General features: G+C 35.0%; 1 protein-coding gene across 5 annotated transcripts in view; it reads left to right on the top strand.

Moving 5' to 3' along the window:
* Positions 1-27,570, top strand: part of MLLT10 (MLLT10 histone lysine methyltransferase DOT1L cofactor) — a 135,286-nt gene that overhangs the window by 39,928 nt on the left and 67,788 nt on the right. For 4 of the 5 annotated variants that reach the window (XM_069776708.1, XM_069776717.1, XM_069776726.1 and 1 more), the window contains 4 exons: positions 2,814-2,917; positions 5,436-5,529; positions 7,543-7,638; positions 20,671-20,766. In XM_069776708.1, the coding sequence (XP_069632809.1) occupies positions 2,814-2,917; positions 5,436-5,529; positions 7,543-7,638; positions 20,671-20,766 (390 nt within the window). The remainder of the gene's footprint in view (positions 1-2,813; positions 2,918-5,435; positions 5,530-7,542; positions 7,639-20,670; positions 20,767-27,570) is intronic. The other variant, XM_069776736.1, reaches the window with a different exon arrangement.

The following is a 27,570-nucleotide window of genomic DNA, read 5'->3' on the forward strand; positions in this document are numbered from 1 at the left end:
CATCTTGCCTTCTGTCATTGCTTTTGCAAAGAAGGTTTATGTTTTGAACCTTTGAAGGAAAAATATTGACAGAAACATAAAGGCAGCTTTGCAAAATGTATATTTTGCCATTAAAGTAACTAAGGTACTTGTGTTTTTTGAGTAAAATTTCCTTGCTGAGTCAAAAGCTTTGTGTAATGTTTTGCTTATTTTCCAATGAGTTTGGGAGAAGTCTAAGTACTCTCTTCCCTTAAGAGCTCTGTAGAGCAGTGCTGTTGTAGGTGGTGGGAAACAGAGTGTTTTACACTTCCACATTCCAAAGGTTGCAGAGGAGGTGTAGCAATTGCATGGATATGCAAATGCATGAAAGTCTTCGTTCTTCTGCTTTGTGAAGGAAAGATAAAGGTTCTTGGGCTTCTGGAATTGTTTGTGTGTGTGAGAGAAGGTAGAAGTACGACAAGGTAGAAGTGTGAGAAACAGCTTTAGAGAGAATTTACCGTCCATGTTGGAATGGGAAGATGAACCTTCTTTGGCCTCTTTTCATATGGAAGATTAGGAAACAGGTTTTATACTTCTCATGACTATTGTAGGAAGGATAGAAGTTCATTGAGCTTGTTAAAATGGGTAGGCAGTCCACCATGTTGTGTTTAAACTTGTTTGTAATGTAGCTGGTGGTTTGTTGTCATTTTACTGTAAATTGCTTTAAGGGGTCCTGAAACAGAGACCCTAAACATAGTATGTATGTCAAAAAACAGGACCTACATCCTTACTAAATAGAATGCTTATATCACTTTTTTTTCTGAGCTTCAGTGAGGAAAAAAATTGCAGACCTTGGGGCAAAACTCTGAAAAAAATGAACAGTAACTGGAGCTTGAGTTTTATGGGGTCTGTTGAACTCTCTGTTTATAGAGGTATCTTACTTTTGAAGTTACTTACACTTAATATAGTTACTAAGATGAGGTTGATAGATCATGACCTTGTTTGTTCCTAAATCAAAATGTGTCAGGTCATGGTATGGAAAGCTAAAAAGCAGCTAGTCTCAGACCCTGTCAAACAACTGAATTATCTGTATGCACTACCTTGATGTACAAAGGGAGCAAGGCAAAGAATTAAGTAGGATTATCCCCTTTCTGAGCCTTCAAATGTTAGGATATAGGTATGATTTTAGGATATATTAGCTATTTGGTTTAATGCTTTTTAAAAGTCTTGTGGAAACAGTACAAGAATGACTCACCTACCCTAGATTCTTGCATGTTAACAAAAATGCTTTAGTTAGCTGATGTCTCATGTTAAATGTTGTTCTAAATACCTCTGTAAAAGGCTGTTCTGATCTCAGAATTTCACTCATTTTCATGTCTTTCTAAGTAACACTGGTTTTGCATTACATTATTTTTATTTTTTATTTCAGTGGTATCTTGGTCCTTTTTTCTTATACTGTTATTTTCTACTACCCATGGTTCATGATCTTTTTATTTATTATTCTACTCATTCTCTGCCTCACTGAAGGGAGGTTGTGATACAACTGCAATAAGTCAGTTACAGTTTAAATGTAGACAATTCTTTTTGGGGGTGGGGGGAAAGATTATCTTTTCTCATCTAAGATCTTGTAATGGGATTTCTACAGAGGTAGCAGTGTGTTGTTGATGTTACCTCAGTAAGGTTCTCTCTCATTTAAAAACAAACACTTGACTGCCCCAATGCTGGACGATACTTTCATTAAGAATCTATTCTTAAATTGTTAAATTTTGCACATAAATGTGATATGATAGAATCTCTCTAAATGGCATTTCAGTAATTAGGACAGTAAAAAATGTAAAGAGATTTAGTTTTGCCTGATGTTTCTCCCTGAAATGCTGGTGAGAGATTGTAGTGATGTCTAGTATAATAGTGAGCTTCCATACACCATGTATCCATGTTTATTTGACACATGTTTAAAAAAACCAAAAGTATTTAATAATGAGAAAGATTTTTGGATTCTTTTTGTCTTAATTTTTTTTCTTCCATTTTACTGAGAATGTTTTTGAAAATACTATAAATTGCCATAGTATCCCAGTAAAACAAATAAATTGACAGAAATGCTGTGAAGACATTTTCAGGTATTAGACAGGTTGTTTTAATTTTAGCTTGTTTTTTAGGCTGAAATGGGTTTGATATACTAATTTAAGCTTTGTTTACAGAAGGTTCTTGCTTGATTAGTTTCTAAAATGTTTATGGGGCTGTCCAAGTCATGCTGAAATTAAAGCAGAGTTCTGTTAAACACCATATTTAATTAAAGGTAACTGAGCATCATATGAATATTGAAGCATGCTATGAGACTCCTGCAAATTCTTTACACCAAATGTACAAACACAATTTTAAGTTTGCAGTTTTTCTGTATGTAATTTTGTAGATCTATGCATGTATACCATATGGTATCTTGTACCATTAGGCACTTAGTCTAATTTGATGTTTCTGAAAGCCACCAATACAGGTAATGTTAAATGAATGTGAAAATGATTGTGACCTAAAAGGACATAAACACAAAGTTGAAACCAAGGAAAACCTTGAAGCCTAATACTATTAACCTTCGGCTGTTTAACTGTTTGGCTAGTTGAATAGTGGTATAGAATTTAAGTAAATTAGTATTTGTACTGCTTTAGCATTGGTGAAGTGTTACACAGCTCCCAAGTGTCTACCAGGTGATCTCTGCAAACAAACATAGTTAGACTTTTATAAAGAAGTTCTTGTATAAGCTTAGCTGCAAAATCCAGTAGTTCTTACCCTAGAATCTCCTGTGAGTAACACAGAATTTATTTGTATGCTTCTTATCATGTTAAGTATTTTCTCTTTGATAGACATGCTATATTTGTGATGAACAAGGCAGAGAAAGTAAAGCAGCCACTGGTGCTTGTATGACATGTAATAAACATGGATGTCGACAAGCTTTTCACGTAACGTGGTAAGTATATTTTTATTGTTTAACATCTCTGATGTTCCAGAAAGAATCGATGCACACGGTGTAATGAATAAACTCTTTATTCTGTATTTCTGAGTAAAGAAATATAGTAGTTTGTGTAGAAATATCTAACTTTATTGTAGTAGAGTTTTTACTAACAATATGGCAGTGGCAGCAGACACGTTTCTGTGAGCTGCAAAAGCTGTCTGATAACACTCCCTTGAATTGTATTAAATGCTGTGTGCTCCTGTGAATAAAGTTTAGTGGTTTGTTTGTTTGTTTTGTTTTTGTCTTACGTTATTTTTCTTAAATGGTATTTTGTACGATATGTGAATGTGAAGACATGGTTTGTTCACCTGCTAACTGATTTGATGTTTACTTTTAGTAAATCAGTGAGAAAAACTATTGAGCTACACATAAAAATGCACTAGACTCACTCCTTCCAGTACAAATTTCCAAATGTTTGGGTGTGATTCACCTCACTGGTTTTATCTAAATGGTACACAACTATCCTGAATTATTCATTTAGGTTTCATGTATACCTGTTGGAGAAAAACAGCTGTGTCCACCATCTGATTAATTCCACTTTCAGATATCTAGCTTTGCTTGCATTCAGGAGATGCTTGTCTGAATTTATGGACTTCTAAAAGAGGCTGGATAATTAGCTTAAACCCCATGTCAACTGGTAAAAGGAGGCAAAAGGAGTTCCACCCCAAAATTTACAGGCATTATTTGTTTTTTCAAATTCAGCTGAACCTTTTTTGCCATAGATAGATAGCAGATTTACACAGACTATCTAGCTACATAATCTGTGGATTTAGCCATCTATTTTATGGGCGTGCCAGTATGCTGCTTCGTGACCAGCTCAGTCAGGGAAGTGGTATTTGCACATCTACTTAAAATACTTAAATGTATTTTCTTCAGTGTAGTCAAGTGATACTTTGAGTATCTTGTGCAGATCTTAAAGGATATAATTCTGTAGTTTAGACGCTGATTTCTTGGCGACCTTTTTTTCTTTTAATTACTTGACTATCTGGCAGGTTTTAACTCTTTCATAAGCATCTAATTTTTCATTGGATGTGATCGATGTCAAGTTTCTTTTTATGGTGAAAATGGATTGTGTTCCTCAAAGCGTGTATACCATGTAAAGAGGTTACTTACAGATATGAAAAAATGTATACATCCAAGTGTTTGGATGAAAAGGTCTCTCTTCTTTCAACACTTGGATGCATACAAGAGTCCGTTTCATCTTCTTTCTTTCTTTCAAAATCCCATTTTCAGTGAATGCCATAAAGAACATGAGAAGTAGCTTCAAAAATAAAATATTTATCTTGCCAATTTTTAGAATATTTTGATTCTCAAAAAAACAGGTATGTACTATAAAATGATATCTAGCAAGAGAGTACTGTGACTGAGGATATTGAGGGACTTCTGTAATATTAGAAAAATGGAAGAAAAATGTGAAAACTACAGAAGGCAGAGATCCAGGGCAGGGTGTATCAATTTTGGGTTAACAAAACTAATGTCTAAGGAAGAATGAGCTTGAGTCCATCTGTTTTCGTATGGCAAGCTTAGAATGATAAATCTTCACTTAAAGAGATCCTCTTAAATGTTTTCTGTAGTTGGCATCTGCTATAGGTGTGCATGTATTTAGGAAGCAGTATTTCTGGATTGCCTAAGAACATCATGTATAAGTGAGGGGAAAGTAATTTTAAAAAGCAGTGAAAATAAGCTGCTTTATATATATTGTTCCTTCATTTAAATACTCCCGTGCATCATTTTGACTGTGGCATTGCATTATTATGCTAATGAACATGATATGGAAAATGAATATTTAGTTTTTCAATGTCTAAGTTGGTTTTGATAAAGAAAATAAATCAACATTACAAATGGTGAAAGCAAATTTGATTTGAAAAAATGTAGTAGAATAAGGTAATAATTAGTGCAGGCAAGGAAACTTGTAAGTCTTGTTCTTTTTAAAAGAAATTAACCTGCCACAGTCTTTTAAACCAGTAAATATGGTTTGATTTATTATGTCATTGAAGCTCTATTTAAGGAAAAAAAAAAAAAAAAAAAAAAAAAAAAGGTGCTTTTCCTGGCAAAGCAGAGAAGGATGTATGCAACTTCAGAAGATTTCTTCTTTGGATCTACAGTATGGTTTTGTTAAAAACGTTCTTTCCATAGATAATTTTTGGCTTGAATTTGAGCTAAGAATCTTTGTAAATTGCTTGGTTTATTTATTTGTGGGAGTAGCTGCATAATAAACATGGATTTTCAGGCTATAAGCTTGTGTGAGTGGCTTAAAGACTATGAAAAAGACATCAGGCCAAAGTGTAAACCATACATGTTTTTTACTGGGCTGCAAAAGTCAGTTATGTGCTCACATGCCATTAGAAGTCACTTGTGTGGAAATCTTTTCTATTAAATGCAGATATAAGTATCCGTACATTATCAGCTGTGATACTGTAGTACAAGCTGATGTAAAATTGCTTTCCTTGAATGTTGTTTGGTTTATTTTTAGTGCACAGTTTGCAGGACTTCTTTGTGAAGAAGAAGGCAATGGTGCAGATAACGTCCAATACTGTGGCTACTGTAAATACCATTTTAGTAAACTGGTATGTATTTGTGAAATTCTATAAATAAATGTCACTGTCTTACTTTTTGACTCTGAATTGCTATTAACACTAGAAATAATATTTTCATGTAGCTCAAAGTAGATTGTACTTCATTAAAACAATGTTTTAATCACAGTTACGGAAGTACTAGCTGAAAAAGTTTTTATAAGTGGTTACTTTCTAGATGTGTGGGTTTTTCCCCTCTGCCAGAAATAGCATGCACAATTAGTGGTATTTTTTTTTTCATGGAAGTGTCTGTAGTGTTTTCTTTTGCTATTTGATTAGGTGGCTTCTAGGAATTTAGTCCATTTTGGAATAATTTAGAAAGTATTATTTGTTATCCTGTATATTAGAGAATAAAGAAGCCCTCAATTTCTTTCTGCTTCTGTTACTTTTGGTTTTTTACTTTTTTTTTTTTCCCCTCCCCTCTTGTTCTCTCACCGTCTAGCCGGTGGCTTTTCCCTGCCTGTAAGTCCTCTGAAACACAACCTCAAGGAAGTGACTTGACGTTTGATTTTCAAAAAACAAACAAGCAAACAAAAAACTTTGAAATTTCTCAGTTATTTCAGTAGGTTTTGGATGAGACCTCTGGAGTCATTCCTATCACTTCTTATCAGTTTGGCAGGTCCAGATCCCTCTTTGTGTGTACGTGTGTGTGTGTGGACTTGAAGGACTTACTGATGTTTAAAAAATGTTATTTATGAATATTGATTTATGAAAATTAAAATATATAGACTTAAGTTCAGATACTGCTGTAAGTATAGTTAAATGTGCTGATTACTTGTTTTCACTGCTAAAAAAGGTGAATACTTAGGTGACTTTCAAATAGGTTGCAATGAGGTAAAAACACAGGCCAATGAACCGTTTCAGCTTTCTAGATTAGCTTGGTGAGGTTAGCTCTGTGCTCTTGTGAATATTGATAAGCTTGCTTCATAATGAAGGTAAGTCGGGGCTTTCTAGGCCCTTATTGAGCTAAGGTTTTTTTATTATTAATATCTTGAGCTAAGTATACAAAAAGAACACATATGGTCTATTACCTAGCAGTGAAGGCAAGCTCTTACAATATTATGTATTGGATTTGAATGTTCAGTGCTGCTATGATTGAGAACATGTATGTTTATTTAAAAAGCAAGTTTAATGATAAAGACATAACTCTATGTTTGACATGTAATTAGTTAGCTTTCCATTACAAAACTACAGTGGTAAGAACAGTAAAGATTGGCAAGATTGTTTTTCAGTATTTCTTTAGATTATTGTGACTGTTGATGCCTGGTAAATACCGGTGTTTAGTATTTACTACTGAAGATGGTGGGTGGTGTATATGTATATCTACTATACCACTGAAAACTTTGGTGGGCAAAGCACTGACCTGAAGTGTCTTTATACTGCTACCTCAGTTATGATAAAATAACAAACATTTTGAACACTGGCCTAGCATTAAGTATTTTCTGTCCTGGACTAGGCGCTCAAACATTATATAAATACAGGCAATTTTATCAGCTGCTTGTAAATGCATACATGACCACAGCATTCTGTATCCTTTTTTTTTTTTAACCCATTTTAATGAAAATATTGCAGGCAGATCACTTGTATAATAAATCATGAAGCCATAAAACAGCCACCTCACAATGCATTTCAAGCATGTGGCAGTGCTAGCACTGTGGCTTCATGTGCTACTCATTTGAGCAGTGTCTCTTCTGTTTTATGTTATGAAAACTTGAAAATGTGTCTAGCATCTTTTAACCTTTAAAAAGTGTATCACATTTCTTTGTGGAAAGCATATCTTGCAAATTCATGGAAGTTGTAAAAGTTGATACAAGGATAGGCTTTTTTCCTGGTATACATTGGGTAGTCTTGTTAATTTTATTAGTGTTAGTAATTTGTCGGTTTTTCAGTAACTGAAGTTTTTTTCTCTTCAAGCAGTAAGGCATCTTATCAGTTGAAATGCTGTATATTTTTTATTTATTCAAATGGTTCCTTTTCTCTATCCATAAATATGTTTTCTCTTTTTAGAAAAAGAGCAAACGGGGATCTAATAGGTCATATGATCAAAGTTTAAGTGATTCTTCCTCTCACTCTCAGGATAAACATCATGAGAAGGAGAAAAAAGTAAGTGGATTTGTCGTTGCTAATTATGTGGCACATCTGCTTAATAGTAGCACTTTCTGATAAATTTAATTTTTGCTGAAAAGCGTGGAGGAAATCTTGTTCCTGAAGCACTGAATAATAAATAACACAAGTGATAAACTAGAGGTACTAGGGTCCAATAAGGAAATATCTTCAGGTGCATTTGTACATGCACCTTCGTATTCCTGTTTATCATCGATTTTGGGATACACACTGAAACACATCCATTGGGAAGGCTGTGTCCATGCAGCTTCCTTTGCTTTAGTTTTTTGAGATTTCTTTGTGTAGCCTTTTTGACTAGGTGGGATAGAAAAACAGGGGTAGACATTATAGCAAGTGTGCTGATAAACAGGTGCATCTATTTTTTTATGTTTCAACCTGTTATATCTTTTTCTCCTCATCAAAGAACTGACATCTCATGTTGACACATCTCACTGGTACTGGTGGTCAAGCCCATTGTGATGGCAAAATAGCTTGTCATTCACCTGGGAATCTTCCTGTGAGGGTACAAAGAACATAACTGGCTGTTAATCTCTATTGTTGGTGTATTCTTTTAACAATTTAACTTTACATATTTTTAAAAACAATTTTAAATTTATAAAGATTATTATTTTACATTTTTATTACTGCTAGATTAATAGTTTTCTATGGGAAATTTGTCATCTAAATTCAACACAGGGTGATAACAGACAGTGGCACAATAATGCAAATTTACTTTGGCTCTTTTTTAGCCCTCTGAGAATACATGCAATACTGCTCACCTGCATGCATCCTGTACAACTAACTTAATAGACTTTTCTGTGAGTGTGGGTAGACTTAGTTTTGCATTATTCAAAATCATTACATGAAAATTGAATTCAAAGAATGTATTGACCAAATGTATATTATATGAAGGAACTATATTTATAGTGACAGGAAATTGAATAACAATGTCAGTCTTCAGACCCTTAGTCTCCTTAATATTTGATTTGGTTTTTAAGCTCACTTCCACTTTGGATGGTTGTTGATCTCCATTGTTCTTGGATAATCTTCTAAAAAGCGTCTTTAGATCTGGTTAATGGCATAGGTGAATAGTTCCATCTTCATCCGGTAATGCAGAAGAGAGTGTGTGTTGTGATGTAGTTGTACTTCTTAATCTAAATTGATGACTAAAATAATAAAAGTATGGGGTTTTGGTGAATCTTTTTTTCTTAGTAACACATTGGTAGAAAAAAAAAAAAAATCTTGAATTACAGACTACAGAATTACCTGCAAGGTAAAACCTTACCAATATTTGCCATGTTTTTTTTCTTAGTTTGCTTAGTTTTTCCACCGTTATCCTGTTTCAGGTCATATTTTATCAAAATACATGCATGGATTTTTACTTGCATTGACAAAACTTTGAAGCTGAATTTGAAGAAACTTTGAGGTTTGAGCCTGAGGCTCAATTTCAGTTTTGTATGTCCGAGCAGTGCAAAAAACCCATTGCTGCTGTTCGTTGTGTGGTTTGTGTGTGTTATTTTATTTTATAAGTGACTTTGACTGGAGATGCTATGCTTTTTCGGGTTGTAATACCTGTAAAATCTTCAGGGAATACTTGGAGGGACTTTCTAACAGAGTGTGTTCAGCCAATGTATCAGCTATTTTTTCTCTTAGCTCCTCAGCTTCTCCTGCTCTGGAAGTGTATTGGTGTGGATCTTTTTCTAGAAACAGTTAATGTTGTGGCTTGCCCTTGCAAGTCTTGGCCTTTTTCTGTGACTTGAAGTTTGCTAGAAATAGGATATTAAAGATTCTTCTACCTTTCATGAACTGAAACATGGTAATCCAGAAGATCTCATGATCTGTAATACCAAGTGAAGCAATGTGGTTTGAAGCACTAACCTATTATTTGACATTCAGTGGTTCTCATGGCATGTTAGCTTATCAAGTTTAATTTGCTTTATGTGTTATATAATCACAAAACACTATTCTAATTAAAACCACCAAGTGGTGAAGAAAGTTGCAGTTTCCTAAAGCTGTTAGTCGCCTAACTTTTTGTGGCTACTGAGATTTTTTTTTTGGCGTTTTTAATCTTACACATTCTGTAGTTAAAGAATGACCTGTACTTTGCAAAACACTAATCTTCAGTCAAAGAACTCTGTGATGTGGAGGCTCATTCTCTTGGTAAATTTTATTACCTTCTGCATGTGATGTCTTATTTGATGTAGTATGTCAAACATACACTGTATCTTGGAGGAGTAAGGTCATTTTTTACGGTCACTTTTCCATATTTTACTCTTCTGTAAATCCGTTTGGAATCTAGACTTTTGTCATATTACAGTAAATATATATATATATCTTTCTTCCCAGATACAGTGGTGTCTCCCCCTCAGTAAGGGCACCGCAGTTTCTAATTTATCTTTCATCTCTGTTCTTTGGAAATTTGGATAATCTGATCTTTAGGCATCCTTAAAGCTTTCCCTTTTGCCAAGCAGAAGCCGTATGAGTTGAGGACTGGAACCATTTTTATTGCTCAGACCTCAAAAGCTATCCATTTGCATATAAAATATTATTCTGCAATAAGAGGTTGGTCTGAAAATGTTGATATGGGTAGCTGTTGTTTTTTGTAAACAGAGTTGAAAGCATGTGTTTTCATAATATGTATTTAGTTTCTTCTGGGCACTGTGCTTACAAAATCAATAGCAAATATATAAGGGTGTAATAATTAAAAACCCAACAGACCTTTGGTATGATTTAATTTTAATGAGAATTTGAAGCTACAGAATAAATACTTGGTTATATTCTGATTACTGCTGCACTAAGTATTGTTAGTTTGTATGGCAGAGATGTTATTTAGAAATGATTAGAGATGAGGCTGTGTGACTCATAGTAGGGTTGGTAGTATGTTGCTTGACATCCTGTTATAATATCCCTTTTTTCAGGGCCCAGGTGTTTATCTCAAGCTTTTTTGGGAAAAACTTAGGCCACCGTGAGGCTGTGGAAGAATACCTTGCTTTGCTAATGTTCCTGGCAGCCTTATCTTTGGAAGGGACTAAAGAAGGAACTAAACATGTCTGGGATTGACCTTTGTGTGTAAAGGAAGTGTTTCTTTCCATTTATGTGAAAATTAGGCAAGCTTACTAGCATTATATGTTTATGACTTTTGAAAAATGTGGATTTACTACATAGTAAGTAACTACTATATAGCAGCTGAATTACACAAATTCCTCTTCTAGTAGAAGTGCTTTGGTCTGGACTGAGCAGGAAGGGGAAATTTAAAACTCTCTGATATGATGGCTCACATGATGCAAATTAAAGAAAAATGGCCTCATGACTGAAGACTGCAAATGTGTAAGAAGTGGTGTTTGAAAAGGCAAAAATAACAAAACAGTGACGAGGAGCCCCAGGGCACTCTTGCAGAAGTTGAAGAGTGTCAGAGGAGAACCTAAAATGCAGGAGCCAGGGCAAGTGTTCTAATCACTGAGCTATGGCCAAAGGGAATTCAGTATGGGCATCTTCTTGCTGCTTGTCCTGTTCTTAAAGAAACGTTACACCTTCTCTGATTTTGAGGAAAGAAACTTGAACATCTAAGAAGAAAGAGTTTGAGGCAGTGTGTGACATTCAGTGTGTTCACTGTAGCTGTGAGTTTGGTTGTTAAGCCCATGGGAAGGGAAAATTTAAAACATACCTCTACTCAGTGAAAGTTTCCATAGGCTAGCTGTGTGTTGGTTTGCGAACTGTGTTCTGAACTGCCCAAACTTTCCCGATATGTTGTGAAGGAGCCTACATTTGTATGTCAGGTCTATGAATTTCATTTGGGAGAAAGGTGCTTGATGCTTTTTTGATGTATTTTAATGCTCTGTGGGGGCTGTTACGAATCAAGTCCTAAACACTCAGATCAAATGTTCATTATATATTCCCTACTATCTGAATAACCGACTGAAAAGATAAAATTGACCTGCCATGCATCAGGTAAGATTCTGTTGCAAAAATGCGAACAGACTGCAGTTCTTTGGGTTACCATTCAGCTGCATAAGCAATGGTTTCCTTTTCTTCTCCCCCCCCAAAAAATTTCTGATTTAGTCCTGAACACTCAATTTATAGTACTATATAAAGCAGAGTGTTGCAAAGGCAATTCTAATTATGTTATTCCTCTGTTAATTGCCTCATTTCATAAACTTATTGGTGTTATTTGAACATTGAGGTTTTTCTGTAACTTTTTAGGGAAAAAAGCTCCAGACTTACCTCAGTAATGCAGTACACCACTGCATTTTTATTAATTTTTAATTTTTTTTAAAACAGTTTAATAGATTTGACTGTTTAATCCTCTCAACTGTTCTTGATGTATGAAGCAAAATTTGCAACCACTTTGAAATTACTTCAGTTTTAATGATTGAAGTAATGCTAGATAAGTATTTTTTCAAATGAGAATTGTGTGGTATGGATGCTAATGGTGATGCTTATCCATGTTGACTTCTTCCAAATTCTGTTCAGTTGGAGGGAAAGAAGAATGCCTCTAAAACACCTCTGAAAACTGGTCAATAACTATATATAACATATGTAGCTGAGTATATAAATGGTCTTCAATATCTGTCTATGGGCTGTATAACCTGGTTCCTGTTTCCTAAGACTGAGTTTTTGTGTGGTGTTCAAACAGGTTACTTCATGCTGTGGTCTTTTACTGCTGGTGCCGATGAGTAGTATTTCTGTTTCTGGGTACCTGTTCTTCACTGACTTTGTAGGAGTGTAATTTTTTTTTTTTTTTAACATACCGCTTCATGTCAAATTGTGTTGAAAGTCTAGTTATTTGGGAAGACTGATAGAGTGTGACTGTGTAAACAAAATTTCATTAGAAAGCTACTCCATCTGAGTATATTCATTAATGCATATCTTTAAAGTCTGCAGGATTAAGAGCAAAGGTGGCATATGTTTGTTTGATTTGTTGTCTGCTAATGTTCTGTGTTAACTTGTGCTGTATTCTGTGTCAGCCTGATAATCAACTGCATGTAATCTACTAGAACTGGCACCAGTTGGTGTAGATGGCGCAGCAAAATGATCTCTTATGGAGGTCAGGAAGAACTATATAAGCAGATAAGTTTGTTTTTATTTAAATTTTCTTTTATTTTAGTAAGAGGAAAAGTAGGAATTTCTGTTTCAGTTATGCTTATCATGGAATTGCTGATTTGACTACCTCCTATTTTTCTAACCTTACAGTAACACTTCATATGTATTATGTAAAAAAATATTAATGCTTTTAGTGTATCTTAGCGTAACAAAAACCTCATAATAGTATTAAGCTTGGCACCTGGGATTAGTTAATTATTGTAAGATCAAAATGACAAACACACCACCTCAGGTATACCTAAAAACTACTCTGTAAAATGTAGAATTGTATAAGGCTGCATTAGTTGCAGCTGTCCTTCTTCCCCTCAAAGTACACATTTTAGTCTTCTACTTTTCACTGTGAAAGAAAATAAACTCAAAACCTGACCCCAGCAGAACCTGTGCATGAAATAATAGTGATTAGTAACAGTAATAATTGTCTTTGTAGACTGTAAAGCTGAAATACCATGGGTGGCAAAATCTTCCAATGTTTATCTGAGGAAATTCTGTTATTTATTTGTTTCTTTCATGAAGCTACTACTTCACCATGGTTTTTATAGGCGCCTCTAGAGCAGTACTGGGGGAATCAGAATTTTGAGTAGATCTCTACTGTAGTAAGTTCTTACTGTGCTCGTCAAACAAAAGTTGTGGTTTTTTAAAGAAAAGCACATTGTTAGCCCAGATGTCTTCTTTAGTCTGTAGGGATTGACCAAAAGACTTTCTGTTTCATTGAAAAATTGCTATGATATACTTGAGGTATTATTGGATGTTACTCTTATTTATTTTGTTATGTATTGTTTATGCTATTATTACATATTACTTCCGTTTCATCAATATCTTCACAAAATTTTAAGAAAGAACTTTTTGTCTGATTATACTTTTGATCTTTCTGCAAGTTCAGTGCATTGTAGCATCATTTACTTCACTCCTCAGTGTTTGTACTCTGCCACATTATAAGATAAAGGAGAGTAACTTTTGAATAAGTGGGGTAAAAGGTAAGCTGAACTTTGAAGAAACATGAACATTTCTTCCTTGAGAGAATTATGCAATGTTGTCTTAATTTGAAAACTAGATGACACGTGAACATTAAGAATAGGTTATTAAGGTTACTGCTTGATTTTTGTTTCTGTTTGAGCAAAGTATCTTCCTACACTTCAATTCTGTAGCTATAACTGTGAGAGATGTAGAAGCAAAAGGTGCTTTAAGATATTCATTTTCTTTGCTTTGGATCCTAGATTAATATAAGATTAGTTCTTTATGTTGACTTTGTAACAGTTTTTAGAGGGTAATCTTGATATTTCTTTATAAAGTTGTATGTATATGCTGTACAATGTTTTGTGTGCTGGTAGACCATATGCAGTTAAAGGTGATCTGCAATGTTAAGTTAACCAAGCCAGGAAAATTAAAGGTATTCCTTTTGCTTGCTATCCTGTTGGCCTTTTTCTTGACATATTTGATGGGTATCTTCAAGTTACCTCGCAGACAGTGGAGTGTTTCCCAGTGTGTAACATAATATATATTTTAAAGTTTTAAATACTTTAAGTTTTTATAGGAATAGATGAAGGCGAGCATGGACAATAAATAGTTGCCTTGATTTGGTTAACCTTGCACCATTTTTGAAGTTATAAAGTGCTACTCAACTATTTAGCACTGTGTATCAATTACTAACCATTAATATTGAACTGTGTAAATAACAGGAAAAACATATTTTAATGTTAAATATCAAAAGAAGATTGGCTTATTCTGAATAAGTTGTTGTGCATTGGTCTTGCACCTAATAGAAGCTTTGGCTGGCATTTTTATCATTGATTCTTGAGTCTTTTTACTGTTGACAGGTAAAATTCTGACCATTATCCCTGTGTTGAAGTGAGGGTTTTGAGTCTTTTAAGTAACTGTATCAAGGAGTGGTACTTAAGAACAAGTTTCATGCTTAGAGCTGAATATGTATGTGTTTGAATAATGCTGACAGTAGTGTTCCACCTCTCCCTATAACCTATCCCATGCCTATATCCTTTTATTACTGTGACTGCAGCAATACTGCTACTGCATTTAATTTTTCTGCTGTGGTTTATACTATATAAAATGATAGATAGATGAATGCCTGAGCTAGGGCGGTTCTTGTCAAAACAAGGTAAATTAGGATTTGAGTTTTAAACTTGTGGACCATGGTCATCTTTCATTTTGGAATTGTTATGTTTATATTACTAATAGCTACTAGTCACAAATAAGAGGCCAAGCAGGTCTTGTATTGGGGATTAGCAAGAGCTATGTGCAGCTTTCTATTAAAGATGTTAGTTGTGATGGTGACAGTTCTGGATTTATAAGTTTCAGTGACAGAAAGGTAGTGCAGAAAATCCATAAATGACAAAAGCACCAATCTGAGTATTGTGTGCTAATAGAACGTTCTGATACATTGGAATTATTTGAAGGAGTCAAAAACAGTGGCTGAAAAATCAGTGATTTAGAAATTCAGATGATTTTCCTTACAACAATCACTAAGGAAAATAGATTTGAAAATGTTGTTAAGGTTTGAAAACTTGGGACAACCAAAGGTAGTGTGGGGGGGGGTTGTTTATGATTTTTGTAATAGAGAAGGGGATAAAAATGGAATACTTCAAGGTCAGCCCAAGCAGTTTTGCCTGAAGGGCCAAGCACTGATGCTTGCCAATAGTGTGCATGTGTTTTAATTCTTCCAGAACAGAAGTTAGTCTCCTGTTCCTTGGGCAGGTGAGCTCTTGCTCTGTTCTGTGTCTGCCTCTTCTTGTCCCTGTTACTGTCCATCTCTCATGCTCCTTCACTGAACCAACCTAGCTCACTAAACCAGCAGAAAACTATCCACTTTGGTTTTTGTTGCTGCTGTTTTAGCAGTTTGAATTGGCACACAGAAGGTCTGACAAGCTAAGCAGTGTGGGAAAGGTGAGAGAGCGATAAGGAAGTCCCCGTCCCCCCCGTAACAGTGTACTGTTAAATGCAGAACTTCAGAATGTAGTTCAATGAAATGAAGTACTGTGGAAACCTCTTTGGAGAAGGCTGTGTGTTCCTGAGGCAAAAATGAATTGCAGATAAGTGTAAATACCTTCAACAAGTTAAATGATACTTCCATGTGGAAATACTATGAATTAATAATGCCATTAGAGAAAAGCTGAACTCATCCATTCCATCTGTACTGGAGAAGTTATCATTCACTTGCATTATTCAGTCTTCCCAAATGTTGAGGTCCAAACTGTGGAAAGATAGATTTGACAACATTTATTCTGTTGTTAACAGATCAGAACTAAGATAAAATTTTACATGTATCCTTAATTTGATATTTCAATGAGATGACATTTTCATTCAGTAGTCTGATAAATGTTTGCTCTGAAACTACGTTAAAGAAAATGAATGAGCAAGTGCTGATCTTTAGAGTGATCCAACGTATAAATGAGCTAAAAAACCAAAGCGTTGGAAACAAACTGTATTTGTGAAATCATACTATGTAATAATTTTGTAGATTGAATCTTTGTGGAAGAAATAGGAGCAATCAAAATGTGCTTTTTTATTTTTCTTCTCCACCCTTCTACCCCCCTGCCCCACAAGAGGGCAATGTACAGAAGGTACTATAGAATTCCAGAAATCTTGCACCATATTTGTTTTCTTATCTTGCAGCATGTAGCGATTGGAATTAAGAAGGTATTACATAATTTTTTAGATGAGAAACAAAAGCCAAAATGAGAACCCTAGTGATAAATCTTTCTGATTAATCATGACATATGAACTCTAGGTATTTTGTATTGTTATTTAGCTACATCATAAATCAGGGCACTTCAAGTTCTAGGATGAATAATGTTACAGCTGCTTACCCAATGGCTGCATGGCAATTGCGCCTTACTATTCTTACAGTAAGAAAGGTTTCAGGAGCTGCCTGAATCTGGTCTGTTGAGCTACCCTATTTGTGAACCAAGATTGAAGTTGCCTTTGTCAATTTTGTAGTTGGCCCTGTATTTTTTTAATGTATTCTTTCTTGGAATGTTTGTTCTGCTAAATCCTGTTTTTGCAGAATGTAGCATTGCATTTATCAGCTCTGCAACTATCTTAAAATACAGGTATTTGGAACATCTGAACTCATGCCTATGAATCTTTAAAAAAATTTAAGTCTGAGTAAATAAATGGGATACATGGCTTCTGCGGGCCTTCAGGGCTCCCTTAGCTTTCACTTACTAGCAATGTTATTTTCAGTCCTTGTTAAGAGTAATTTCTGCCCTTTTTTTCCTTACGGTAAAGCTTGTAAAAGGTCAGACATTTGATATCATTACCTTCCCTAGAATGGTGGGTTTCCATGTGGCTTTCTGGATGGATGTTTATCTTGGCGAGCTGCTGCTCTGTTGTGTTTTTTGTTTTGTGGTGTGTTTTTTTTGGTTTTTTTTTTGTTTTTTTTTTTTTTAGGCATGGCTGATCAAAGGAAGTCTTAGAAAAGTGAAGCATGCAGTGAGTTGTCTGTAAAGGGCCAACTGTTTGTTCTTTTTCTGGCAGTAGGGAAGTTGGCTAGTTTGTGTGTCCTTTGAGACTTGACTGAAAGCTGTTGTATTTGTTAAACGTTGTGGGAATTCATGTCCCTCTGTTACTCCTTTTCTGGATTCAAAAGTGGCTATTTCAGAAATCTTACTATGCTATGTATGCATCTTTATGGTGAGAAGAGGGTACAACTGCAAGGAGTCACTTTGTGGGAGCTAAGTCTCTTCATCTCAGCAGGTTGTTGCTGAAATTTTTATCCATATCACTGTAAAAAACCTGAGCATTCATTTTAAAGGTTTTCCTGCAGTGAGATGTTCTCCACTTCTTTGATGTTATTTGCATCTGGAGTTAATTCACATTCAGAAGTAGGACTTCTGAATTTTCCTTAGGAAGAAGAAAGAAAAGGAAAAAAAAAGAGGAGAGATTGTTAGAAGAGGTATAACCTAAAAGGAGAAGGGAATGTAGAGTTAAGGACAGCAAACCTCCTGTGGATGAGATTGTTGTATGCAAAAGGCCTTCAGGTGGGGTATGTCTCCAGTGGCCTTGCTTGGTAAGCTGTAACCTTGGTAAGATGTCCTGGCAAATGTTGTGTTGATGTTTTGGATCTGGGAGAGGAATTTGATGTGGTTGCTGATGCTTCACTTCACAGAACTTAAAACATATTCTTTCTAGGCTCTTGGTCATTTATGCCTCCTCCCTTCCCCCTGTTCTTGTATCCCTCTTTCTTTCTTGACACATCCTTTTCTGTTGAGACTACTATCGAACTGATTTCAGTACTTTACAGAATTTAATTTGAAGTCCTCCTGACTGTTCCTTTGATCAGAATTCTATGTTTCTTTCCCTTTCAGACAAAATTAACACTGTAAGTAAAAGAACACTAGAAAGTCAACAGGAGAGATTGTAAAACATGTTCATTTAAACGTTTTTCTATTGTTTACTTATATTGCTGTGAAGTTTCATCTTAAAGCATATTAAAGTCATTGGCTCTTTGCTCCAAAATTATAAAAAAAATAATTTTTTTAGGGTGGTTTGAATTTCCTAGTAAAATAATGAAAGCTAAAGAAACTCAGGTAGTGGCTTTGATTTCCTTTTCATAACTTCCTTCTTGAGGCTTGTTCAGATTTTAGTAAATTGTTTCTCAAGTTTATCTACACATGGATGCTGATGATATAGTAAGCTGGGTAACTAGCACTGACAAAAGGCTTTTGGATCAACAGATTTGATGGGTAATGTGAAAATCGTGGTGTAGATGCTTCTGTTTTTTCTTGATACTTCTTGTTTTCTGGCAGTATGGGCACTTTTGGGACTGTTATGTTTAAGAAATTATTGAAAAGACTGTGCAGTGCATTTGAATCACTCGTCTCCATATTTTTTTTCTTTCAAATGTGTATTTTCCAGGTCTAAAAAGAGCCAAACAAACAATCCCCCCTCCAAAAAACCCCCAAAAGAAAACAAAAACAACCTCCCTGATCTAAAACTCCCTCAACAAGCCTATATTAGGATTTAAACAATTGAAATCCTACCTTATGGTGTACATTGTTGTAATTGACACCTGCACACTTTTTATGAAAGGGAAAACTCCATACTTCTATCCAAGCAGCACACTGGGGGAAAAAAACCACGTACACTTCAGCGTATGAAAAAACCAAACCTAGAAATCTCCATCAGCCTTTTAAAGAGTTCTCTTGGACCTTTTGAGTTTTCAGAAGTGTGGAAGAAACAAAAGGACTTTACATATTGTATTCTAGCAAGTATATTTTTGCATGATATTTTGGTGAAGATAGCTTTGGTGCTTTCTTTATTAATTTTCTTGGCTAAATTGTATTTCCTTCCTGGCAAAATTAAGTTACAAGTTTAGTTAAATGGATTTGGGGCTGATTAGAGACAAGGTGATCTTTAAGTAAGTCAGCTGCTATTTGTAGTTCATAAAGTTAGAGATAAATGTGTTTTGCCTTCTAGCTTTGCATGTAGATTGTCAATTAACTAATTCTACTTTATCAGAGAATTTGAGAACCCATTCTCTTATCTTTCAGGCTGATTCCGTAAAATAAGTTTGTGATATTTCTTCTGTTGTGACTGAAATAGAAAGCTGATACTTGGTGATACCTGAATAGAGTATGCACGTATTACATCTTGTCCTGGTGCTTGGTGAGAGTGGTTGTGCAGTTGCTGTTGAACAAATTATGTTTTCTTTTGACAGTCTGGATAATCATTTTGCTAGTTAGAGAAAGATTAGCATGGATAATTTTTAAGATTCAAACAGTTACTGAATTTTCATATGGCTATTCAGACTTACACATCTTAAGTTGTCTTCCTCATCTTTTCAAGCCACTCAGTGGGAGTTTTAAACCCCTTGTGTCAATCCATATGTATGCATTTTTGGTAGCTTTCTGTTGAAGCACCCATTCTGAACAAATAGCCATAGATCATACTGTTCTACTGAGTTTTGTGCGAGTACACAGAAATTCCACCAATAAATAGTTAAAGCAGCAAAATACTTGAGTGCCAGTAGCTTACAAGTAACTTTCACACCTGCAGTTTCTCTGCATCTTCTGACATTGGCTGTGTAAATAAACTATATTATGATGCTAAGGAAAAAGTGACTGTCTAGACTTGTTTTTGATTAAATAGATAAAAATACTGAACTCCTGTATTCTAAGTTGAATTGTTACTTTTGTCAGACTTGTATTTTGTTGGTATTTGTCTGAATTATTTAAACAACTACAGTTTGGGTCTGATTCTGTAATCCTCTAAGAACTGATTTCTACCAGTATGGAAGACTTCTCTTACAGTATAAAGGGTCTGGGTTAAGAAATTATTTTCTCTCTGTTTGCACAATTTCATTCACACTACCAATGCTTCATGTTGTGTTTAAAGAAAAAAAAAAATTTTTTTTTCTCAGCCTCTAGAAAGCACACTTGTATAGCTTTTGGTATTTTGTTCAGTTTAACATGGAAGATACTTATTTAGTATGTAAACTGTAAACACCTTTTTGGGAATGAAACCTAAATCAAATTTCACATTTTTATGCATGAAGATGTCAGTAGGCGAGTCAAAGCTAAAACCTTGCATGAGTTTACAGTAGTATCCCAACAAAAAATAATGTGCAGTTGCAGAAACATAGGAAGATAGAAATCTTCTGTGAGAAATGCACGAAGATCTCTGAAACAGAAGCCATGTCTCTGTTTTTAATCCAGTTTATTTTGTTGATTAATTGATTATTGGGAAGATAGATAATATTAACAACAGTGGATTCATAAGTGCTGGCTATAATTGAAAAATTTCAGTTTGTGTACTTTGAAAGCAAATATAAATACTTGATTTGCAATTAATGTTGTTTCCATTAAAATAGCACGGGACATTATTATTGTCTCAAATTTTGATAACGCTTGATTCTACAAAAAATGGGTTATGTTAAAGATGAAGTTGAACTTAGGTTATATTCTCTTTTATAACTTCTAGAAATATAAAGAGAAAGATAAACACAAGCAAAAATATAAGAAGCAGTCGGAGTCCTCACCATCCTTGGTTCCATCTCTTACTGTAACCACAGAGAAAGTAAGTCAATGTGTTTTTCCTCCTCTTCCACTTCAATTACTTATGTTGAAATTTCATGATGTAATCATTCCACTGTATATACAGGAGCTTTATAATGGCATAGATTCTATAATGATCAAGCACACTTGGTATTTTTTCCTGTAATGTAAAATCCTAGAACACTTTGGGTTTTATCATACGGAGAAAGGCTTAGAGCTTCATAATTGAATAGTGAGTGATTTAATGACCCCAGTCAGATGCCACTGATACTACAGTAAGTTTTATTTCATTGACTTATGTTTAATAATTTGAGAAGTTTTAGAAAAACTTACCTTTGAAATTCACTTGCGTCTACTGAGCTGTTACTGAACCTGTAAGCATTTAAGCTGGTAGTTATGAAATTAGAGCTCATGCTTCGTATACTTGTAATATCACATTGCCTTTTTAGCAGTCTGCTCCATTAGGTTCTGTGGTCTTTCCTTCCTGTTAATGTGCTAGCAAATACCTAACTCAAGGGGCAACATAGAGGGTTAAATAATGAGAGTACTCATTGTACTCTACAAGAATTGCTTTTGCTATCCACCAAAAAAATAACACTAATGGTGACATTACAGAGTGGACAGCAGTATTGAGAAATGGGTTTTCTGACTTCAAACTTGGAAAACATTTGTTCCATTCATGTGGGAATGTTTGACATCTGAGTTGGGGAATCATGGTTTGAATTAATTAGCCATCAGTATGTAGAACATTGTTTTTTAGCAAAGATGCTGAAGCTTGTGTTAACTGTATGTAGTTTGGTTGCTGAGATGCAATATTCAACAAATGTGTCTGTCTGCATATGGTACACAAAGACCTTGTCAGGACAGGGTAAAACAATTGAAATACCAACTTTCTCTAGTCTCTGGAAGTATTCCCTCAACTAGTGGTATCAACTTCAAGAATCGCAACCAAGAAAGTTATTTTTTTGGTACATTTTGGATATTTCTTTATTCTCAGTAGTAGGATTATTAACTTGAGGATGCGTACCTGTTAACATCCTATTAGCTGTGACTCGTGCTTCTGATAAATTAGTCTCATTTCTGGTTCTGCTGTATTCTTTTTGAAACTTGTGTCAAGTGAGACTTACTACTAGTCAGTGGTTTTCTGAAACTCCCAATAACTCTTTATTTAAAAAAAAAAACAACCTCAAACAAAACAAACCCACAGAAAAAAAAAGCTAGTCAATTTGTCACTTTGCTGTTTTGATTTAAGAGCGATTAGACATTGCAGTCAGTGAGTGTGACAGTTTTTATTGAAATTAAGTTGTAGAATTCCTTGAATAGTATTGACTGGTCCATGCGATTTGTTATTTCATTTTATTAATTTGTCCTGAACATATTCCTGTTGAGTCTCAGACAATGCGTAAAATTCATAACCTGTAAAAGAGGCTTCTTGTGTGGGACCTTCCTTTAAACTCTACAGTTTTTGTTAGGTTTTGTGATACATATCATCTTACCTTTCTTGAATTGCATCCCTTTTGTGATTATCTAATCATCAACATAAGTTTTAACAAAAAATGATATTACTGTATATTTGTGTAAAAGTTAAAGAAAATATATTGAAATACTAGTTATTTTTGAGTCCTACCTATTAGGACTTTCAATGCTGAAGACACAGTTAAATTCTGTTTTTCTGCTAACCTCTTTTCTGGTTGCTTTGTTCTCCCTAGACTTTTCCTAATTACAAGGTTTACGACTCAATGGTGTACAGTTTAAGGTGAACAAGAGTAAAATCCCATTTTTAGCAGACCTCTATTTAATCCAAGTAAAGAATGAAAATCTTGCTGAGTTGTTGGCCATACTGTTAATGGAGATTGTACTATGTATGTATGTATAGCAGGTCAAATGTATTTTTGTAGTTAAATTGATAGGATTTGTAATAGGAACATTTTAGATATTTTTATGTTCTTTTGAATACCTAAACCTCACGTCTTTATAGTTTCAAGAATCATTAAATAGATAACATTACAAAAGAAAGCCTTTCTATGGTTAGTAGCAAGGTAGAGCTAGAGCAAATACTGACGAGAACAGAAACTGTAATTCTAGAACTAAAATTATAACTGCATTAAACTAAAACAGAAGTAGTCATCGTGGAATTTAAATATCAACACGTGTCCTTTTAGGTTTGGGTTTTTTAAAAATCTTTTGCATCTTCTGTTTTCTTCTACCCATCTGCTTAATTTTCTGCCTTCTTTTATAATGCTTCAGATGTCAGGAAAATTGGTGTTCAGTTGTTTTTAATGAAATTACTAAGTTTTTTTTTTTTTTTTTTTAAAGTATCTACTCAATATTTGGAAGTGATTCTTTTCTGTGGCTAGTTCCTTCAGTTATCTTTTAATTTTTTTTTCCTAACTCCCTTTGACACCATTTACATGCATTTGCTTTTCTAGGTTATAAATCCATAGTGTGTTTCTAAAAAATTTGAAATTTTAGTAATAAAACAAGCTTTGTTTTTCTTCTGAGATAAATACTTGGTTCAGAATATTGTATTAATATGTTACTTTTGTGTGTCCTTTTACATAGAATTGTCAGAATTGATTTGGACTTGATGTCTTTTTCACAGCAGTCTGTCTTGCAGTGAATATGTTATTTTATCATGGTATATAATAATTTCTGCTACCATATTGTTCCTGTGGGGTGAACTGGAATTTGAAATGAATTTTGTTTTTCCTTTTTAAAGAAGTTAAATCCTGTGTGATAACAGTAGTAGTGACGTTTTATGCAGGTGGTGCCTTAAAGCATGTTTTTATCTGGATGAGTGGCTTCTTAAGATAGATTCTTGAAAGGCTACAGAGTAAACTGTGGATTTACATTATGTGAGTTAGTATAATTGGCTCGGCTGTTTGTTCTGCAAAATTTAATTCCAAGAAATTTTACTGAGGTTCCAGTCCAAATACTGTCATGAGATAAGAATATGCCGTTTGAGAGGCATTTTTGTGCATCCCTGTAATGTCTCAGTAAACACTGCTTAGTTTGGATCAGTTAAGTTTGAAAAAGTTTGAAATAAATTCTTAACTTCTCTTTGATTAATGTACTAACAAATTTATCACTTTTCTTTTTGGGCATAGATACAGAATGTGTTAAGAAGGACTAAAATAACAGGAATTTGAGTTCTCTCTCTACTGTTTCTTCTGGCCTTCCTCTTAGTTGGGAAGAGCCATCAGCCTTATATTTAGTCCTCATAAATGTTTCTGTCTCAGACTTTGAGCTTTGGCTTGTATTGAGAGTTTAAAAATATGTGTGGTTTAACAGGTCTAGAAAAATGCAGTGTCCTTTTGGGGTGTGTGTGTGTGTGTGTGTTATTAAAACAAAACTCCAAAACATAGATGTACACAAAGATATACAAGACAGTGTATCTGCATTCACATTGTAGTCAGTAACCAAATGAAAGATACTGCAAACAGAAAGTACAGCTGTCTGAATTTTATCTGTAGTAGTAGAGATGATGATGCTAACCCAGTGGGATGGGGAAGAGAATCAGGGAAAAAAGTAAAGCTTGTGGGTTGAGATAAGAACAGTTTAATAGGACAGAAAGGAAGAAAGTAATAATGATAATAATACCAGTAACAACAACGATAGGAATATACAAAACAAGTGATGCACAATGCAATTGCTCACCACTTGCTGACTGATGCCCAGTTAGTTCCTGAGCAGCAATCCCCCTGCCAGCCAACTCCCCCCAGTTTATATACTGGGCATGATGTCACATGGTATGGAATACCCCTTTGGCCAGTTTGGGTCAGCTGCCCTGGCTGTGTCCCCTCCCAACTTCTTGTGCCCCTCCAGCCTTCTTGCTGGCTGGGCATGAGAAGCTGAAAAATCCTTGACTTGGTATAAACATTACTTAGTGACAACTGAAAACAACAGTGTGTTATCAACATTATTCTCATCCTGAATCCAGAACATAACACTATACCAGCTACTAGGAAGACAATTAACTCTATCCCAGCTGAAACCAGGACACCTTCTCTGTGTAAGAGTACCACCTTATACATCTGTATTAGGGCTAACAGCTTCTCAAGCCTTGGGTCGTACTGTGTATAGCAAGAATGATTACTATGCCTTTACCATAAATCTAAAGCTTTCCCAGCAGTTTTAAGACTTGCTACAGATGGGTGGTATAACTCTTCAGGGTGCACAGAGTGATATATGGGGGGCATAAAAATGACAGTAGTGCTCTGTGCACCAAGTCGGCAATGTGAAAGTGTGCTTTTTGGAAAAAAACCTGCAAACTGGTTTATGGGAAGCATAAAGGAACCCTGATACATACAGAGTTAGCTTGGTAATTGCACTAGCAAATACTGATTCATTTTTTGAGAACAGGATTAACATTCATGAAATAGTCGAGTCCTCCTAGATAAACAAAGGAATGGAGTTGGGTGACAGCATTGGGGGAATCTCCTTTTTGGGCGATGTCTGTACTGAAATGAAGGAAAATGACTGACTGCAGTGTGCACAGTGAAGGGGGGAGTCTCGAGTAGTATATTCCATTTAAAAAGCACGTGCTGGGAGGGGACAGCATTGTAAGCTTGGGTGGCCTGCAGAGGCTGAAGTCGGTCAGTAATTAACCAAAGGTGTTCTGCTTCTATCCTCAGATCCTTGCTCCCTACCACACTTACTGTCCTGACCTCAAAAAAAATCCAAAACAAACGAACAGTATAACTTTGCCATGGCATATTAAGGTTTTTCTGAGACATTTCTATTAGGCCTTTGTCTTTTAGAACTTAGCATTTTAGAAAAGCAGTTTGTTCAGTGGTGTGTAGGTTATTGTATGAACCAATTAGCTTAATAATCTAAAGTTTGTGCTGCAGTTTCACCTTAAATCCTATTGCATATCTTGTGGATTCTCAAAGCAATTGATGTATGTGTATCTGGTTTAGGGCACTTTGTTGCAGTTAACTCCTTAAAGTAAGGAATATAAACTGTGGAAAAAAAAGGACTGACCAAATGATACCAATTTTGCTTTGCTTAGGGTATATTGCATCATATTAGTGTTCAAGATATTCTGAGTAAGTGTGTAGGTTTCAGTATACTTTACAGCACCTTCTGAAATGCAAATACCTGTTGGAGCAAAATTTTCAAAAGCAGAACTGTGATGTGCATGCATGTGCACCAAAATCTAAGAGCAGGATTCAGACTTGCAGTCGAACCAAGTCTCTGCACGGTACATGCAAATTAATGCCTACTTGTCATTGCCTGGCCCTAGCCAGTCTGTAAAGCTATGTTAAGCTCTTTATTTCCCTTTTAGATAAATAAATAAATAAATCCTGCAGTAATGGGGAAGAGGTACTAGGTAACATCAAACTATGATTGTCGATACCTATAATTGTCCTTGCAATTAATATTCAGCTGAGTGGATAGGAGATAAGAATTAGGAAAGGAGGGTTTTGGGTAAGAGGAGAGAGAAATCCTGGATCCTAGAAAAAGCCTGACTTTTGGTTTGGGTTATGGCATGTCTGGAAACCCTTTGTTCAGATGACCCAGATTTGAACCACTGCTTCTTGACTCGAGTCACACATAAGTTTCAGGAAAATTGAACATACTTGTGGACTGGAATAGTTCAGAAAGTTAACTACTAAACTTAGAATTGGCACCACCTTCATTAGAAACACTTAGCAGTATAACAACATGAATTTGAGGTAAATTATTTTTAACATTGTACTTTAACAGACTTAAACTGATTTTTCTTCACTGTTATTCAGAAAATCCATAATATATTTTTATTGCAGTTCATAATAATTCATACAGTGTGGTATGCAAACAGATCGAAATTTTCATCTTCCTCAAAGCTTGCGTATTTAGTTGTCTTCTGGCATTTGCAACCGAAAAGTAAGTTCTGTATAAATGTTTTAGCTGTTTTAGTAAACTATGGAAAACTTTTTCTACCACCTATACAAAGATGTATGTAAAGATGAAGAAATGTTCTGCTGTAGGCCTAAATTCGGCAAGCATCACAGTCGGGGAAGAGAAAATGTGTGTATATGCTCAATTTTAAGAGGCATGTGTTTGTGTAGTCTTTAATGGAGATAAATTTAGATACTATTTTAAACTCTTCTCTGTAAAGAACTGAAAAACAAACTAAGCTTGTTTTGAACAGATGAGTAGCTTCTAGGTTTGATCCGTATTTTTTGTTGAAGAAGCTTTATACAGTCAAAAGGCTATGTTACTAGCTGTTTTCAGTATAAATAACAGTAGAATATTATTTCCTTTTTCCTACTTTTGCTTTCATTTTCTTTCTTCTGATATTAAAATTCTGCTATTGCAACAATTTTTTTTTTAAATATGAAAATAATTATTCCTTTGTGTGGTTTCCTAATGCTGTGCACGCAGTTTCCCTGCCTACCTCTTTACTTTCTCTGAACCTATTTTGACTATTGTTCACCAATATGAACAATTCTGACAAAATTTAATGGCAGAATAACAGGCCTAAAGATAAAATTTTTGAAAGCCCTGTGAAGAGTTTATGGGTGTAGGAGAAGGGCCAAAGTTCCTGGGGATGAGTGTGAGTTGAAGAATAAATCTGCACTGGGAGCTCAAGAGTGTGTTAAGGCTTTTTCCTTCCTGTCAGGCAGCAGGTTTGTAGTAGGTAGCCAGTCATTCCTGCATGTGTCTTGGCCAACTAGGTCTCATTTGTCTTCTTTACTTGATGATAATTAAGGAACTGGCTGAATGGGATGGTTCAGATGGCAGGGAATCCTAGAATGATGATGGGAAGTGAAGTCATAAGGGGCAGTTGGGCTTGTTGGAGTTGATTTTGGTTCAGTGTTGAGATTATAAAGTCTTAAAA

The sequence above is a fragment of the Haliaeetus albicilla genome, chromosome 2 (assembly GCF_947461875.1).
Source record: "Haliaeetus albicilla chromosome 2, bHalAlb1.1, whole genome shotgun sequence".
In the NCBI taxonomy this organism is placed as follows: domain Eukaryota; kingdom Metazoa; phylum Chordata; class Aves; order Accipitriformes; family Accipitridae; genus Haliaeetus; species Haliaeetus albicilla.